The following is a 19,118-nucleotide window of genomic DNA, read 5'->3' on the forward strand; positions in this document are numbered from 1 at the left end:
GTGACCAGCGGTCTCCTGCAACCTCACTCATACTATGCATTAAGTATACTAGAAGCAAACTAAGGTGCACAACTGAGGAAAAAGCAGAATTAAGGAAAAAGTGCTCAAGCCAGTGTAAAACGGTAAAAGACAGGTCAGATACCAGTGACCCGCACTATGAATCGGTATGCTTTATCTGCATCTTTATACTAACTACGTGAACTAATCCTAAGTATCTGATACACTGGGTTGGGGCTGAATGCTGGCGGTCAGGATGCCGGTGCTCAGAATACCAACCGCGGCATCAGGGGTCGGGTAAACAGGATACCCCTGTCCCCCTAAACCTAACCCTCCCTTACTGCCGTCTAAACCTAACCCTCGCTGGTGTTGCCTAAACCTAACCCCCTTCCCCGCTGCCTAATCCTTACCCCCACCCCACCCCGCTGCCTAACCCTAACTTTTCAGGGGTGCCTAAACCTAACCCCCCCACCCGCAGCCTAAACCTAACCTTCCCACCGCGGAATCCAGGCTGTCGGGATACCGGCGCCGGCATTGTGATCTCATTCGTACTTATATGTTAATGCAGCAGGAAGTGATACAAGCTGGGTGCTAGGATGCAGCATTGGCTCATCTGTTACACCATCGGCGGGCTGCGTGACTCATGGGATCGCGCAAACTAGCCTCCGCAGATACAACAAAAAGGCCAGCAAATCTCCAACCTCCAACAGAGATCCTGGCCTCATCCCTCCTCCTCATCGGCTGTGACATGCCTTGGTTTTGGAAAACGGAGGCCATAGCCACCCCCATACGGCAGCAGGCTGTCAATCACTTACAGTATGCTGCCGATCTGCGCACTACGTGACAGACTCGTAAAGCACATCGATACTTTGCTACTCTGAATTAAGCCCCATACGCAAACAGAGGCGCAAAATTGAGTGAAAAGTGCACAGCAGGGAAATATGGCGTAAAAAAGGATATGTGTATGAGGAATATATATATATATATATATATATATATATACTAGATCTCCTTATTACTTCTGTACTTACTCTTGCATCATCTTCATAACCTAATCTGCTTCTAGGCTAAAACATGAACCCCATAAAACTATTAACCTCTTATCATGAAGTATTGAATTCAGTACATCACACCTTCTAAATAACTGTAGATCTGTTTTCAGCCACCCTGTGTCTCCCTATGAGCTGCACCTCTCACTTACTGTACATACTGGTAATGATCTTTCCTCTCCAGCACTGGTTGTACTATTGTTATCCATTACCTGCACGCTGCTGTGGGTGTGCCCAGGTGACAGCTGGTGATCCCGATGCTCACATGCAGCTTGTGGGTTCCTCTCCTCTGAGTTGCACCTCGACGGATCAGGGGATAACAGGTGCTTCCGCTCCTTAGAACGTCCTCGTTCTCTTCCACCTGAACGGTGAGTGTCTAAGCGATGGCCTGCAGAACAGGACACAAGGGACACTGCAATGAATATCTCCCAAAAATCATTAAGCTATGCACTGTATGTGCCCTATAGATTACATTTGTCACTCTTATTAAAAATAACCATGAATCCAAAAACAACATTTCCTGGTCATTGAACAACCAAGTACGTGAAGGGATATGTTCATTCTGAGAGCCGTGGTCAGTGGCATACAATATCTACAATGGGTGCAGTGTGTCCGGTGCACACAGGCCCCTGGGTCAAGGGGGACGGTCAACAACGTACACCCTGTACCCATTTTTTTTCAATACTTACCTCTCCAGAGTCCCCCGCTGGTGGAGGCAGCGCTGCACGAATAACCAAAAAATGAGTGCGGTGTTTTGTGCATGCACAGTAGTAAAATCACCTGGAAAATGGCAGCCTGTACATGTGCTCTAGACCAGGGACGTGCAGTCAGAGGAGGCAGTGCCTTCCCTGTCATTAATGATTAAAATAATACAAAGAAGATACTTATGACACATATTCTGTGTCATAAGTATCTCCTTTATATTAAACTAATCATTAATCCTCTGTAAATGTGTTTACGTTGTCAATGGGGAATGGTATGGGAGCGGGGCGCGGGCGGGGCCAAGCCATGGCCAGTAAAAGCCCATTGAAAATGCATTGGAAAGCGGCACCATTAGAGGTGCCGCTTTCATACGGGGACATGCTTTCAACCCATGAAAGCACGCCGCTGTCAGTGAGGCCACAGTGATTGGCCAGCAGATCCGTCACTGGATCTGCTGTCATCACTGTGTGGGCGTCGGAGGCGGCGGAGGTGCGGGTGGCGGGATGCGGGACGCGATAGTATTACCTGGATTCAGCAGAGTTTGACAGCGGAGCGGTACCAGTTTTAAAAATGGCGCCTCAGCGTCATTTTTGAAATTCAAGATGGCCGCAGTGGGCAGCAGCGTCAGTCCGACGGCGGAGGAGGAGCCGTGAAGAGCTCCTGAAGAAAGAAGACGTTGTGGAAGTCCTGGATGGGCGGCTATGCAAAAGAGCTTAACAGCCGCCGCCCACCAGGTGAAGACGCCGGAAACCCTGGGGAGGCGGCGGCCCCCCAGGTGAAGACGCTGGAAGCCCTGGGAAGTTGGCGGCCATGCAAAAGAGCTTAAAGGCCAACGCCCCCAGGTGAAGACCCTGTCTATGTCTAATAAAACTTTTTTTTGAGACAGTGTGGTGTTTTATTTTAATATTTTCTTTACAGGTGGACTACAGGTGTCAGCAGGCCCCTTATGTCTGGGCATGCTGGCACTTGTTCTCCAAGTGCCAGCATGCTGGGGCAGGCTTGCTGGGACCTGTAGGCCACCTGTAAAGAACAATATTAACATACAATGAACCCCACCGTCACCAGGGGTGCGGGGCATAGCCCAGTGCTGGTTGTTGCTCAAGAGGGGGGACCCCATTTTTATTTTTTGGGGTCCCCACTTTCCGAGGAATTCCAGCCCTGGGCTGACTGGCTTGGGGGGTGATTAATGTTATGGCATGGGAACCCCACTCTCAGTGTCTCCCCTGCTATGGCATTATCCTCCCTGGCTGGTTCTGCCTGGTGCTGGTTTTAGTGATGTTTGGGGGACTACACTTTTTTTTTCCCCCTCTATGGGGGGGAAGGGTTGTTTGCTGCCAGTGCCTCCTCAGCCACTGACCTCACCGCACGTCACTGCTCTAGACTCTGTTACAGCGCTATGGTCTCTGTGCTGCCGGCTAGAGAGGAGGGGACCCAGACGGAAGCTGCACATGAGACCCCTCCTCTCTTTAAACACTTCTGACTGCGGCCTATAAGCATCTTGTTGCTAAGGTGCGCCAAGCACAGCAGAATATATAAGCCAAGTAAATTGTGATCCCACAGAATAATGAAACACAGGATCAGGCCATGCCACCAAGCTACTGCAATGTGAGACGACTACAACACCTTTATAAGATTCACGGCAGAACTCTGAGATGGGAAGAGAAATGCAACCAAGGAAACTGTACTGAATGATGAGCTCTATAAGATGATTTATGGATCCATGAATCTAGCTAAAGTCCAGGAAGAAGAATATTTTGCACTTTCTTCCCCTAATTATAGTAAACTAGGTATATACAATATAACAAAACATACTTTCCTTAATAGGCAGCTGGCTTTCATTACATCCACCTCACCCACCTGTATCTGTATTCAGTCGATTACTGGACAGTCTTAGAGAAGCGTGGTAACTGCGACGCTGCTGCTTGTACCCGCTGTCTATGCCACTTCTATCCATGGTGAAGTCTTCCAGCCAGGAGGTGCGTGCACGCTTGTCCGCTGTTGTGGAGAAAGAGCGTCGCATGGAGCTGATATCTGACAGAACCTGCAGAGTCAAAATGAGCCAAAAAAGAAGAAAATATCTGCACAGAAATAACCTTACACTTCTGGTGCAGAAGATATTATTTTTCTTTTCATTTTAGCGTTACCACAGACAACAGTTCTATAACTCTGGGCCTGATTCAGAGGTTTACGGAAGATCTTTTTTTTTCACGCAAATCTCAGATAAGTTTTATATGCGCAGTAGCCGCACTGCACATGTGCAGATCAAGTCCAGCGAAGTTGGACTCAGTGCAGCTGCAGTTGTTGGGTGAGTGACAGTCTGCAGCTGCTTGGGGGTGTGGAGGGGAAGCATTGCAGAAAACAGGAGTATTTTGGCCCTGCTTTCTGGTGTGCCAAAGCCAGTGGCTGTGTCTTCGGATGACGCAGTTTCACTGGTCCCGGGAGCATGGTTTTGCCAGACATCCTGAGTGACCTGATGGTTACTCCAATATTTAATGGTCACCCAATGTTCTCGCAGTTGATCCGCTGCTGCAACTTCGGACACAGCAGCAGATCAGATAAGCTGGCTATGCCATTAGCGTCCACCACTGAATCAGCCCCTCTGTGCCTGTAGTCATAGGGCAAGGGTTCTTAACCAATGAAGCAGGACCAAACTCAGGGACCCAGACCAAAAATGCGGGCCGTCTCACAAAATGATTGTCGCCCATTGGCTGACATCTTAATTGTTAATGAGATTTTGACAAGCTCAGTATCCTTTATATTTTCTTCTTAGCAATAATGTATGGGATACATCACAGGTTCTCAAACTCGGTCCTCAGGACCCCACACGGTTCATGTTTTGCAGGTCACCTGTAGATTTTTCAAATGTGACAGTTGGTGATACAGAGTGCAGCTGCTGGGTGATATGGAAAACATGAACCGTGTGGGGTTCTGAGAACCGAGTTTGAGAACCACTGGGATACATGCTACCTCAAAGCCGATAGGTCACTATGGGCAACATCTCCACTCTTTTCACTGCTTGATACATCTCCCTCATAATTTGGGTCAGGTCACACAAAGATTAAGAAGCCCTGTACTAGAGGATATGTAATTTACACAGGCACTTGTGTCATTTTTTCTGTTGCCTCACCCCTTATCCGCCCTGATAATATATTGTATAACAGTACGTGTTCTTGTAAGGGGACAAAATAAAGAGTGACACTATCTGTATGCTCGTAACATAAATCAATGAAAATATGCATTCAATTAGTTACATGAATAATTAATAAATATGCATAATTAAAAGGGAACTAATACTTTTTTTAAATCCTATGTTTTGTGATATAATTTTCCTCCCATTATTGAGGAAGGTTAAACAAATGAATATGCATATACTGTAGTAATTTACAGAGTACAGCTCCCCTTCAATTAAAAGGTATAATTTAAATAATCTGGTCATTTGACCAAAAACAACAAAATTAGCCCAGAACAAAAACAGAAAATAAACTAAATTACCCAAGAAACAAACAGGAATACAAAACAACAGAAACAAGTAAAACAATCCCCTAGAAAACAAATGAAATGATAGTCGATAAAACTAACAAAAGAGCAGATAGACAAACAGGGAAAGCAACAGGGCAGGTGGCTCATTGGCGGGTCTGGGAAAGCAAGCGGTGTAAAGGTTGTGGGTTAAGGAGAACTTAGAATCAAAAAAGCCATATTTATAAATTCTAGGTGTTGTATTTGGTGATTGTGTAACAGTTGTGCTTGAGGACTGTAATAGTTAAAAAGAAACAGGGGCTGTTTTGTATTGTATTATTTACCTGGGGGTGGTCTGCCAGACGTGGCATGGAAGAAGCTCTCGCAGACGCTGGACGTTCCAGCATCTCCACTGGGATGTAGCTGCCTCGATTAGGGAGCTGCTCCCTGCTAAACTCTCTAACCTCTGGCTCCTGGAAACAAAGATACAGCCAGCTCGTGGGACCAGCTTTTCCATATCACATATTGCTCTGTCACCAGGCAGCAAAATGATTTCCCTTGTGGCAGACAGGCACCCACTCCAGGGTCCAGGTAATCCATTATACAAGTCACTAGCTAACGTAGCTTAAGGCACATTGCTACTGTATGCACCAAGGCAGTGGTTCCCAAACTTTGTTGAAACACGGCGCCCTAGAGTATCTGCAATTTTTCCGGGCACCCATAGGCCAAAAAGATTGATTACATTGTGTTAATGTGTTATCTTTACGTTCAGTTATGTGGTGGTAGCAGCCACCAGTACTGGTTTTTTGACCATAAATAATTTAATTTAGTCCTGGACCGCCAATCCAAGGCACCCCTGCAGTTTGGGAACTACTGCACCAAGAGGATTCTAGGAGCAGGTACAATTTATCAATGTCTATAATTCAGGAATTCTAATTGTCCACTGCAGTGAGCCAGATCAAGCTCAGACCACTTGTCTGATCTCATTATTTAGAAGAGGTCTTCTAATGCTTTACTACATTTGTAGTTTTGCACTATTATTTGTTATACTATCCGATAGTTCAATGTAACTTTGTTATGATATAAAATGTGTAGTTTTGCTCTGGGAAATAATGGATGCAGTTGGTGAAGAGTAACGTTGTGGAAGAAGATAGATTTGACAGCGGTTTAATAGGAGATTTTTTTTTTGCTACTGGTGTTTCCCCTCCTCAACTGTTGGTGCCAACTCCTCGCCTTAATTGAATTGGCTATGGAAGTTATTATTGGATCCTCTGGTGGGCTTCAACTCTTTATACTACATAACATATTTTATTTCAACCCCCTTCAGTAACTAAGGGGGCCTATGTTTTAAAAATTGCAGTGCCGCGATTATTATCAGTCCGGATTCTGACTGATTTTTTAATGTATAACTGTCCCTGAGAGTTACACCCAGGCCACATCAGATGAATCTTTCACACTTTTGAAAGACTCCTCTTAATAATCTGGCACTGCATTTGTGCACAGCATCAGTTTCCTGGGCTCAACCTCTTTAAGAAGAAAAAACTTAGGACCCTATTTAGTAAGTATTGCAAATTCTGCTTTTTAGCAGAATTTGCAATACTTTGACTCGCATGCTGGGAGTCGCCCATCGCAGGGAAAGGCTGCCCAGCATGCTAACCGCCACCCCCATCTGCGACCAAGCACTAATTGCGATCGTGCCGCAATTAGTGCGTGGTCGTAGAAATTAGGAAAGCCTACTGCTGGTGCAGCCTGGCTGCGATGGCAGGAGGCCCACTGTCATCTTTTTGATTGGAGTGGCTGCGTGTGACATCACGCAGCCGCCCCATTAAAGCCACCGCCATGTTCCCATTCAGAAGCCACCGCTCCCTGCAACGCTCCATCTCCGCCTTGGAAATGGAGCGTTGCTGCCCCGCCAACGCCTCTGCCTGTCAATCAGGCAGAGGTGTTCGCGTTTAGTGTGGGACAAACGCAGAAATTCCGGTTGGATCGCAATTTGCGATCCAACCTGAATTAGGCCTAGAATACATAGGCCCAGATATTTAATCACGGGCACTGCAAAGTAAAGTGTACAGTAGATACAGTATTTTAAATAAGGCTGAGACACTAGAGGGAGATATTTCCCTATGTACACAGCAGACTTCCTGTCATTACAGCCTTCATCTGCTAAAATCACCTTTTGCAAAATATGGCTGATCAATGAGGACAATAACTTGCACTCAAGTAAATATAATGTCAAATATCAGTCAGCTTCATGTAGTAACTTCTACATATGTGCCAATGTTGAAAGCAGTTCGTTTATATGAGGTAGATATAAAAGTTATATGTAACTTGTATTTTAGATTTTGCAAAGCTTTAAAACTATATAAAAAAGTTGTTTTTCTTTAATGAATTTCATGCGTGTTTTTTGTTTACATACCAAATAAGCTACATACAGTACTGTCACATAATACCAATTGGTAATACACACGGGGCCAAATGTAATAGGGTGTCTGATTCTGAAACTGCTGTGATTTTGCCAGTCAAATTTAAAGTGGAAATGTTTAATAAGACAAAACCAGGTTGATTTTGCCTTACTAAACGTTGCCACTTTAAATTTGGCTGTCAACTCGCCAAGAACCGCTGCAGTGTCAGAATCCTTGCATGTTCAGTGGATCTGTGGATGCATTCACAATAAGGGTTTATGATAAAAGATTAAACTCAAAAAACAATTTTTCAAGTTGTCTTAGAATTCTAAAGTATTGTAGCATTGTAGTCTGCGGGGTTTATTTCTAAAGTGTCGGGTTGTAAACCCGGCGCTTCTGATGGTGCTTATGCCCAAAATGTAAAAAGGCAATGTTTCTAGTCTACTAGTTGTGTCTTCTAAGTAAAAACATTGCCCTTTTAAATATCAATCAGCAGCGCCACTTTCTACAACCCCTGTGCATATGCCTGCTATTGTAGAATTATTTACATACTACTTATATACATAGGTTTGGAATGTAATACAAGATTTAGCTGTTTAGTTATTATTATTATTATTATCATCATTATTATTATTATTATTATTAATAAGCAGAATTGGAAAATAATGGCGAAGAGATTTCTGAAGTATTCCATTGTGATTCGAGTGATTCGATGTATAGCATACATATCGGAAATTCTAAAAATATAAATTAAAATATTGTTGGGGTTTTCGTGTTAGCAAGGAATGAGATGGGAAGCGCAGCGTCATACCTAGAGAACAGTCTGTGTGTGTATGGAGGGGGCACTGTACATAAGACTGGAAGACACACACAGTGCAATGACACTGCAACAGGGACACACTTTAGCGCTACTACCCTAGGATGTGGACAACGCTGTACACTGCAGTGACCAGGCAGAATCAACGAGCTGACGACACGGTTCACATTGAGAGACTTTGTGTCCTCCCATTCTTGTTGCAGACAGGATGACATCTACAGTATGTACCAGGTGATAACATACTAGTGACATAAACATCAACATACTGCAGACTGCTGAGTGAGCACTGCACACCTGGCTGGACAGTCCCGGGATATTTCATTACTCATTTCTGGGATCATTTCAATTAAATACACATCCACTCCCACATCTCAGATCTCATCCATACAAGTAACCATACACAATTTTATTGTATGTATGTACATCCTAAATACATCCTAATTAATAAAAAAGCTAACTCTGCTCCTCACCTCTATGGTGGAAATCAAGTGTTGTTTTATGCAGCGGCGGCCTCTAGATGGCGTCTTGACGGCGCAATTCAAGTGTTGCTTCGTTTGGGCACTCACAGCCGCCGGTACTGACATTACTGTTATGTTGTTCCGTCATTTTGACGGGCTGGTAACTAGTCTAAATATAATAGACATGAAGCAGAGTACTACACTAGGGTTGGGCACGTGTTGCCGGCTGCTGGGATCCCGGCAGTCAGTATACCAACCCCAGGATGCCGGCAGCAGAATACCTACAGAGGTTGAGCACAACAAAGCTACAGATTCTATTCCCACTATATGGGACACCCACAAGTGGGAGTAGACCTTGTGCGTAGGCATTTCGGCTGCCGGCATTTTGAGTGCTTGGGATTCCGGCGTCGGCATGGTGACTGTCGGAATCCCAAGCGCCGTAAACATGACCGTATCCCCTACACTATACATAATGTATTTTGCATGAAATCCCATGCGCACAATAAGATAAGCGGATGAAGGCAAATAAGCCTATATACCATACATGCCAACTTTCTGGCTTCCACCTCTGGAGGGGTGCTGCCAGGTCGGTGATGCGGGGGGCATGGGATCTGATTCAGATGTGGTTGGAGGTGCGGCACATAGCGCAAAGTACTGATGCTCTGTACTCTGCACATGCGCCGGGTCTGTACTGCACATGTGCAGTGATTGACAGTTTGCTGCCACTTGGGGACGGGGAAGGGGGCAGCGACGACTGCGGTTTTCCAAAACAGTGGCGTGTCGCCACCATTTTGCGGCAGTGTGAGGCCAAGTTCTAGGTCGGTAGACAGAGATTTCCTGGCCTCTTTGTAGGAACTGCAGCGGCCAGGGCCCCAGGTCCTAGGACACAGCACAAATCACTAATGCAGGCAGAGGTATCTGTTTATACCAGATGCCTCCTGCTGCATTACCATATTAGTGCATCGCTGCTGTTCCCAAGTAAGTAGCAGCGATTGCATCTCCAACCACATATGAATCAGGCCCATGGTGCGTCAAGTGGACGTTGTGGGGCCTGATAGCGTAATCTCATCATCGTGTCGCCAACTTTCGCATCGTAAAGTAGGGATGGGGCCAAAATGGCATTTTTCAGGGTGAAACACGTCATAAAGCCGCTCAGACTGTGTACTTCACTTAGAGAGATAGAGTTGTGTTTCATATACCTAGGCTGGCCCAGCGCTATCCGCTCAGCAAAGGGATGCAGTGCAGGTAGGCGCCAGGCTGGAGAGGCGCTCTCCCTGCTCTGCATCCCTGCTGCAGCGCCTGGCCTCCCTACTGCTGCCGACTGCTGTGCCTGTCACTGTATGACAGGCAGTGGCACCACCAGCTTAAACCCTCCTCTCCCCCTCCTGTGACAGTGGCAGTGACTGATCGGATGAAGAGGGGCGGAGCTACACTGGGTTCGTTATGTGTAAGCGGCGCTACTACTGGGGGAGTTACGTGTAAGCTACACTACTACTGGGGGCGTTACGTGTAAGCCGTGCTACTACCAGCGCGTTATGTGGAAGCTGCGCTACTACTGGGGCATTATGTGTAAGCTACATTACTACTGGGTTTATTATGTGTAAGCGGTGCTACTACTAGGGTCGTTTTGTGTAAGTGGCGCTAGTACTAGGGTCATTATGTGTAAGTGGTGCTACTACTGGGTTCATTATGTGTAAGCGGCGCTTCTACGGGTTTCGTTATGTTTAAGTGGCGCTACTACTGGGGTCGTTATGTGTAAGCGGCGCTACTACTGGGGCGTTATGTGTAAGCAGCGCCACTACTGGGAGCGTTTTAAATGGGGGTACTATTGTGTGGCCACGCCCCTTCCTTGTGGGACCTCATCACTTTTTTGACGCACGCTGTCCCTTTGTAAATTATAGGAGGGCGCAAATTTATAGTTTGCAGGTGGGCGCCAAACACCCTAGCACCAGCCCTGTACCTAGGATAGCAAATTTAACAAAAGTACATTTATTTATTATATATAATAGCTTGGAAAAATAAAGTGCTGTAACGCCTATCTATCTCTCAAACAGTACAGTAGATTAATAAAAGCTAATATCAGCTTGAGTGCTGCAGACAATAAAATCTCTGTGTAATTTGCACCATATTATTTAATAAACCTTGTGTTCACAGATAGTTAATGTAATTTTATAGCGCCTCATTTATATACAGTACACTATGTTTAATAAATATACATAAGAAGTGTTGTTCATTCACACAGTGGCAGCAGCCATTCCTTCTAAGCATACTCGTTCCTGAATTGCGTCATTTGCTCATGTATAACCTTCTTACACACAATCATGCTGCTGAGTGAATGGGCTTATACAGCTGCTTTAAGCATTATGTTTACCAGAGACAGCTGCTCTTCAAAGTCTTCATCATCCCTGTCCAGACATGGTGGCTGAAATATCTCCTCAGGGGACATGGGGCTGAGTGACGGGTAGCCGGCCCTGAAAAGACACAGAATTTAGTACAATTTAAATCCAGCCATTTTGGTCACAACCATTGTGCTGTACAGTATATACACCATTACACAACTCACAGGCCTGACAGAGTGTCCTGCTGGAGGTATGGTAAGGCTTTGGCATTCGATAAGATTTCCTCAGGCAGAGAGGAGGCTTCCATTCTTTGGAACATTGGTGCATTTTTCTGTGCAGAGAAATAATTCTTCAGAATACACAAACCAAAACATAGGGGGACATGTACTAAGCAGTGATAAAAGTGGAGAAGTGAACCAGTGGAGAAGTTGCCCATGGCAACCAATCAGCAATGGCGTAACATTTAAAATTTGCATTCTATAAAAGTATACAGAGCAGCTGATTGGTTGCCATGGATAGCTTCTCCACTGGCTCACTTCTCCACTTTTATCACTGCTTAGTACATGTACCCCATAATATAGCGTTTAATACAGATAACCTCTCATTTCCTAAGATAATTAAGAGGCATACTAGAGGTGCACAAACGCAATTTTTTTAGTATTCAGACAAATATTGGCTCCTGCTATAACAGATTAGACTGCACGAGAACACTTAGGGCCGTAACTAGGGTGATGCAACAGGGACGACCGCACAGGCCGCCTAATTCAAATGCTGTTGCAAAGTTGCTATTGTACGCAAATTAGGCGATGATTTTATTACTGCGCATGCATCTGAGCCACAGTGTTTACACGCATTGAGGGCCTAATTCAGACCTGATCGTAGCCGTGCAAACGATCAGCCACCCTGACATGCGGGGGACACACCCAGCACAGGGCTAGTCCGAACCACATGTCTGGCTCTGCTCCCCCTCCCCCCTCGACACAGGTACAAAAGCATCGCACGGCGGCGATGCTTTTGTACCTGATGAGAAGCTCCCTACCAGGCACCACATCAGGGAGCTATTCATCGCTTCCTGGATCGCAGCGGCTGCGTGTGATGTCACGCAACCGCCGCAGCCCGCCCCCCGCACGGTCCAGGCATACCTGCGTTGCCCAGACCACACCCCCAAAACGGCGGCCAAACACCGCTGGCCCGCTCCGTCCCGCCCAGTGACCGCCTTTGCCTGTCAATCAGGCAGAGGCGATCACTGAGATGGCCATCGGCTCTCTGGTATGCGCCTACGCACTGCGGTGCATGCGCAGTTCAGACCTGATCGCCCACTGTGCGAAACTGCACAGCAGTCATCAGGTCTGAATTAGGCCATGAGTGAAGTGCGATTGCGGTAACACCGAGGAATTAGTCGCAAAGTTAGTGAAAGAGAGACAGTGTTTGGGGGAGGTAGTGGGGAGTGGTCAGATAAATGCAGGCATGGCATGTCTGTTCAGATGGCGTTTTCTGGGCGTGCATAAGTTATCAGTTGTGACCTTACTTGCTACTGGAGAGCTCTCTGCATCCCGGGAGAGCAGCTCTGCCTGAGCGTCTACAGAGACACTCCGACTCTGCGTCATGACCTGATTTGCGATGAAGGTACCCATATTAGCATATAATCGCAATTGCAGTAGCAAGAGTAACTACATCTGAATTAGGCCCAGGGCGCTAGACCTCAGAGCGAGTCCCCGTCACTGCCTGACATTTCACCTGTGAAACCTGCGGATCTCGTATCCCTGCTCCGCAAGGTAGTGGCAGCAGTCAGCTACAGCACTTCCTCTACAGTAGAAGACAAGCTCCATCTGCTGTCATGTGACTGCTGTAGTCACATGTTACACAGCGCAGGACAGGCTGCTGTGTTGAGGCTCAGGGCGGGCTATTGCTGCCATTTATGCTGGCACGATCCCATGGAGCTAAACTGAAAGCATAGTAGGACATTATGGTTAAAAAAACCTGTAATGTGGGTACTAATATGGTACATGGGACCATGTGTAAAAAATGTGGTGTGCAAATGATCATGTTTGACAAAAGGTGCTGGGCATATTAGTCGCTTGGCATGAGGAGCATATTAGAGAATAGTTGCAGGGCACAGGGGGGCATTTTAGAGAATAGTTGTTGCCCATGGGTGGGCATATTAGAGAACAGTTACTGGGCTTGGGGGACATGTTAAAAAACAGTTGGTGGGCATGGGAGACATGTTTCAGAAAAGCTGGTGTGTGTGGGCAAATATGTGACGTATGGGAGGTATGCAGTCTCTGTACACCTTAATAGCCACCGCCCAACACCCAATACCTTTCCAATACATTTCTGAGACTGTAAGCTACGTGTAATTATACTAAGAATCGTGTTGCAGCCGATTTCAGACTAAATCAATCTCGGCTGACATTGGGTGTTTGAGATTGCAACTTTAAAAAAAAAAAAAAACACATGGTAATTTACGAAACTACCGTGTTTTTTCAATTAGAGTTCACTGATATCGATGTAATTCATATTGTCAGGCAGTGTTTTTTACGGAGAAGTTAAGTAAAAAACTGCTGGATATGACACAAGGAAGCCCAGCCGGATCAGTGAGATCCGTGCAGGGTTTCATTGTGTACAGCATTTAAGTAGTTAAAAATAAAAAAAAATTGTGTGGGATCCCCCCTCCAAAGCATAACCAGCCCCGGGCTCTTTGAGCCGATCCTGGTCGTTAAAATACCAGGGAAAAAATGAGTAGAGGTTCCCAGTATTTTAAAAACAAGCACCGGGCTCTTGGACCGGTCCTGGTTCCAAAAACACAGGATAAAAAGTACATAGGGGTCCCCCGTATTTTTGAAACCAGCACCGGGCTCCACTAGTCAAGGAGATAATGCCACAACCAGGGGACACATTTATACACCTCACATTTACACAGAGAAGCATGCACAGATCTCACTCATCCGTGCATGATTCTCCAAACACGCCAGCCAAAAGCAGGTCTATTTGAAAGTTCTATTCTGTACAAATGTCATGCTTTTCCGGCAGTGTTTGGCTATTGTTGGCAGTGGTTGAGAATACGAATCCTTAGTAAATTCCTATGTTGCATGAGGTGTATGTGAAAAAGCAACCGTGTTTGACCAATGAACGATTGATTTGTATTTGTGTGGACGGCGGTGTATCTCAATACAAACTGGCCCAACACTGCTGAGATTTGTGTTTAGTAAATTTCCGAGTTACATTTTCATAAGAAAATGCAATTTTTAACCAAATCGGGAACTTGCAGTTACTTAGATGCACACTGTACACAGCTGAAAAACATTGACCATTTTTAGAGATTTGTCCAGGGCCAATAGTGGACCTGGTAGAACGCCAATACCCGTGAGTTTATGTTTCCAGAATTTTATCATTAAACACTCATGTTTAAATATTATTCTTTAACAAGTGTATTTATAATTGTTGGGATATAGGACTATAAGTAAAAAAATTAGGGTTTTTTTTGTACAATTAATCAAAGCTTAAAAATAGTGACTTTCTAATTCAGCTCTACTTTCATGCAGAACTGTGAGTTAAGAGCCCCATACACCAGTGAGGGATTGTCACAATTCAGCGATCACTAGATGCCGGGATTGTTGGAACATGTTGGAGTTCATAGATTTGCTGATCAAGATCAAAATATAATCGTGATTAGCAAATCAGTCATTTTTTACATGGAGAATTTTGACGTTCCTCCAACGGATCAGCAATCATCAATGGCCACTGGTCGGAAATGCTGACCGGTGAATCAGCTTTTTCTGTCTGATCAGAGGATCGGGTAATCAATCGTTAGGTGTACGGGGCCCTTATCCTGGAGGGTTTCCTGTAATGTAATAGTTCCTCACCTGTTCTTCCAGCTGCTGTCTCTGTTTCTTGGCTTTACTCTGCTTGTAATAGTCCATGATCATCATAGCAGCATAAATCTTGCCCACAGTCAGATCAGAGGCTGAAGGAGAATAGGGATGTAAGTTAACAAACACAGTTGACATACATATAGAAATAATAATTACCTGTAATGGGATTATAGCTGATTATGTATTGCATAATGCATAATGCATCTATGGCTCCACACACTTTAAAGTGGAAAACTAGGACACCTACTCTCTACAGTTTGCCAAGAGCATAAAATCCACCAACCTGTGCCACCTTATCCTGCCAATAATGTGAGTGTCTTTATGGTGGGAAACTAAGCATTATGGGGGTAATTCTGAGTAGATCGCAGCAGGATTTTTGTTAGCAGTTGGGCAAAACCATGTGCACTGCAGGGGAGGCAGATATAACATGTGCAGAGAGAGTTAGATTTGGGTGTGGTGTGTTCAATCTGCAATCTAAATTGCAGTGTAAAAATAAAGCAGCCAGTATTTACCCTGCACAGAAACAAAATAACCCACCCAAATCTAACTCTCTCTGCACATGTTATATCTGCCTCCCCTGCAGTGCACATGGTTTTGCCCAACTGCTAACAAAAATCCTGCTGCGATCAACTCAGAATTACCCCCATGAGCTCAATATTTCTCAAAGTGGTCATAGGAATTGCCAGTACCATATGAGCACTAGGGAATGAAGATGCGGCATAAGACATATGTGCACTAGGGAAAGAAGATGCGGCATAAGACATGTGCACTAGGGAATGAAGATGCGGCATAAGACATGTGCACTAGGGAAAGAAGATGCGGTATAAGACATGTGCACTATGGAATGAAGATGCGGTATAAGACATATGTGCACTAGGGAAAGAAGATGCGGCATAAAACATTTGTGCACTAGGGAAAGAAGATGCGGCATAACACATATGTGCAATAGGGAATGAAGATGTGGCATAACACATACGTGCACTAGGGAAAGAAGATGTGGCATAAGACATGTGCACTAGGGAATGAAGATGCGGCATAAGACATATGTGCACTAGGGAAAGAAGATGCGGCATAAGACGTGCACTAGAGAATGAAGATGCGGCATAAAACATATGTGCAATAGGGAAAGAAGATGTGGCATAAGACATATGTGCACTAGGGAAAGAGGATGCGGCATAAAACATTTGTGCACTAGGGAAAGAATATGTGGCATAACACATATGTGCACTAGGGAAAGAAGATGCGGCATAAGACAAACATGCAAAGTGCTGTACAATACTTTGTTTTCTTCTTTCTATAGAGATTAAAAGTGCATTATACACTATAAAGTTTCTTAATTAAACCTAAAGGTGATTTGCAATATGACGTTGAAAACCAACAATTTACGCAGGGAGAGAAATGTTACAGCTTGCACATTAGCCAAGCAAGACTGTGGGCAGTAATGGTCAAGGACAGCTTAACTTCTGTAGATGAGCAGAATCTTCACTTATGTGTATATATACATGTGCAGTGTCGGAACTTGTGAGTGGTGGGCCCAGGTGCAAAAATATAATTTGGGGCCCCCCCAGGGAGAGGCAGAAGGTGACAACGGAAAGGAAGAAGAAGCAGAGGGTGACAGCGGAATGCATGGGTAGGCAGAGGGTGACAGTGAGACAGGTGGTGACTGTGGTGCAGAGGACAGAGGGTACAGTATGTACCCAGGTGGGGGCAGGAACACAGCGGTCTCTGCTCTGTATGTGAGAGGGGACTTGGGCCTAATTCAGACCTAATTGCTCGATAGGGTTTTTTTCCATTGCTGCGAACAGATTGTCGCCGCCCATAGGGAAGTGTATTTTCGCTTTGCAAGTGTGCGAACGCATGTGTAGCAGAGCTGTATGAAAATATCTTGTGCAGTTGTTGCACAACTCAGGACTCGGATGTGAACAAGCACACAGTGAAACGTACGTCATCCCTAACGTTATCAGCGGGACGTGGACGCGTCAATTACACGGAGGTACGGAAATCATCCGACCCGGCGCTCACCTCCCGCGGCTCAAGAAAGTTAGAGACCACCAATAGCGGGACACGGACGAACTACCAACACGGAGGTACAGACACTACCAGACGCGGCGCCCATCACCCGCAGTGGCTCCAGTAACAGGGAGACTTTCAACAGCGGGACTTAAACGAATCACCAATACGGGGACATAGAAATCATCTGATCCGGCGCCCACTTCCCACAGCGGTCTGAGAAACATAGAGACCTTGTCTCAATCAGCACAGAGTTGTCACTCGGATACCAGACACTGGAGACACCTGATCTGCCATTCCGCTCCAGCAATTTCCCTTCAGCTGGTTTTACTGACGGATCACACACCCTCCAACAGGATTCCCTACAGGCTAAATACCAGGTACTCAGGGCTGCCCTCTCATCTACGGGTTGGTGTCTATCAGCCCCCCTGCAATGTTCCTATGCAACAGGGGAGGGGGATATCAAACGTAGACAGTAGAAGCAGCCCGCACTATTCTATCTTTTCAGTCCCAGGTGGACGGCTCTTCCCTACTCTCATTGTTCCCATTCACTGCCCAATTTGGACACATGGGACAAAAGCAGAAAGGGAATCTGTTTTCACACACCTGGGGCTACTTTTTACTCTTACCTGTACCTTGGCTATAAAATATCATAATACGGATGTATATAACTTCAATCTGCTAATTTACCTTTTCATACCCAGCTTTCAATAGAGCAAATCAATGGGTATATTGTATTATGATACTTGTGTGATTTAATGCTATGATAGCATCTGTACCTGAAAAAGGAGTCCTAGACGGGTTAGACCAGCAACAATTAAGGTCTTTTTCATTCTGGACACATAAATAGTACCTGAGACAGTGTAACAATTATCTGCTCTCTGGCACTGGGTGTCAAATCATCTGCTGCTAAACTGTGGATGTATAATTTGTATCAAACTACATTAACACTGTTGCTACAGTCCTGAACAAGTGGATTGATGCAAAGGGTGCATATATGTTACAAAAACCAGCACAGTAGTTTTCGGTGTCTCTCCTATCTCCTTTCCCTCCCCCTATTTTTTCCTGGTAGTAATATCTCTGGTAATCATTTGCGGACCAACTAAATATATATATGGGTGCGTAAAGATATCCCTCTAATTAAGAGCACAGAAATAACTACCACACAGGGATTATTGTATTAACAATAAGTGTCTCATATGAGCCAAACAGTAGCCTAAAGGCACTGATTAAGTTTACAAAATATCTCACGGTTGCTTTATCAACTTCAATATAACAATAGTCTTTTTTCTTATATCGGTTTAGATATAAGTTTACTATATCATACATTATTGTGCATTAAGTATTTATACTTTTATTTAAACACATATTTTCCTTTCTGCACTCTAAGGCAATCAGATTGGACAAAATACCTGTTTTTTGTGATATATTTTTTTAAAATAATGAAATAAAGATTTATGAATTTTTAATATTCAATAATCATTTCATAAAAGAGTGCGCCACACAATAAGCACTTTTTTAGTGGAGGGCCCACTAGTGGCTCACACTAAGAACCCCCACCCCAAAAAATACTATAAAATAGCTTAGTGGCGCACCTCCAACCTCGTTTGACTCTTGCAATGGCCTTGTGGCCTTTTTTGTGAATTTTCCTGAATTGGTTGGTTACAAAATTAGTATCTCCTTAAAATTTCATCCTTTCGCCTGTGCAGTGTCTGTTTGGACCTTGTGTCCCTTTTTCCAAAAAAATACAACTCAGGACTTACTCAGCCGCTACAATCACATCAGCCTGTTTGGGGCCGGAATTGACGTCAGGAACCCTCCCTGCAAACGCTTGGGCACGCCTGCGTTTTTCCAACCACTCCCTGAAAACGGTCAGTTACCACCCACAAACGCCCTCTTCCTGTTAATCTTCTTGCGAACGGCCGTGTGAATGGATTCTTCGCATAAACCGATCGGTGAGCGTCGATCAGCTTTGTACCCGTGCGATGCGCCTGCGCATTTCGGTCCATACGCATG

General features: G+C 45.1%; 1 protein-coding gene across 9 annotated transcripts in view; it reads right to left on the minus strand.

Annotated features, from left to right (window-relative positions):
* The window catches only part of CACNA1E (calcium voltage-gated channel subunit alpha1 E), a 1,569,892-nt gene that overhangs the window by 15,086 nt on the left and 1,535,688 nt on the right, over positions 1-19,118 (minus strand). For 6 of the 9 annotated variants that reach the window (XM_063939782.1, XM_063939783.1, XM_063939786.1 and 3 more), the window contains 6 exons: positions 15,084-15,184; positions 11,445-11,551; positions 11,253-11,352; positions 5,549-5,677; positions 3,606-3,789; positions 1,259-1,434 (listed from right to left, as the gene is read on the minus strand). In XM_063939782.1, the coding sequence (XP_063795852.1) occupies positions 1,259-1,434; positions 3,606-3,789; positions 5,549-5,677; positions 11,253-11,352; positions 11,445-11,551; positions 15,084-15,184 (797 nt within the window). The remainder of the gene's footprint in view (positions 1-1,258; positions 1,435-3,605; positions 3,790-5,548; positions 5,678-11,252; positions 11,353-11,444; positions 11,552-15,083; positions 15,185-19,118) is intronic. The other 3 variants (XM_063939789.1, XM_063939790.1, XM_063939785.1) reach the window with 1 other exon arrangement.

Source organism: Pseudophryne corroboree, chromosome 9 (assembly GCF_028390025.1).
Source record: "Pseudophryne corroboree isolate aPseCor3 chromosome 9, aPseCor3.hap2, whole genome shotgun sequence".
NCBI classification, from domain to species: domain Eukaryota; kingdom Metazoa; phylum Chordata; class Amphibia; order Anura; family Myobatrachidae; genus Pseudophryne; species Pseudophryne corroboree.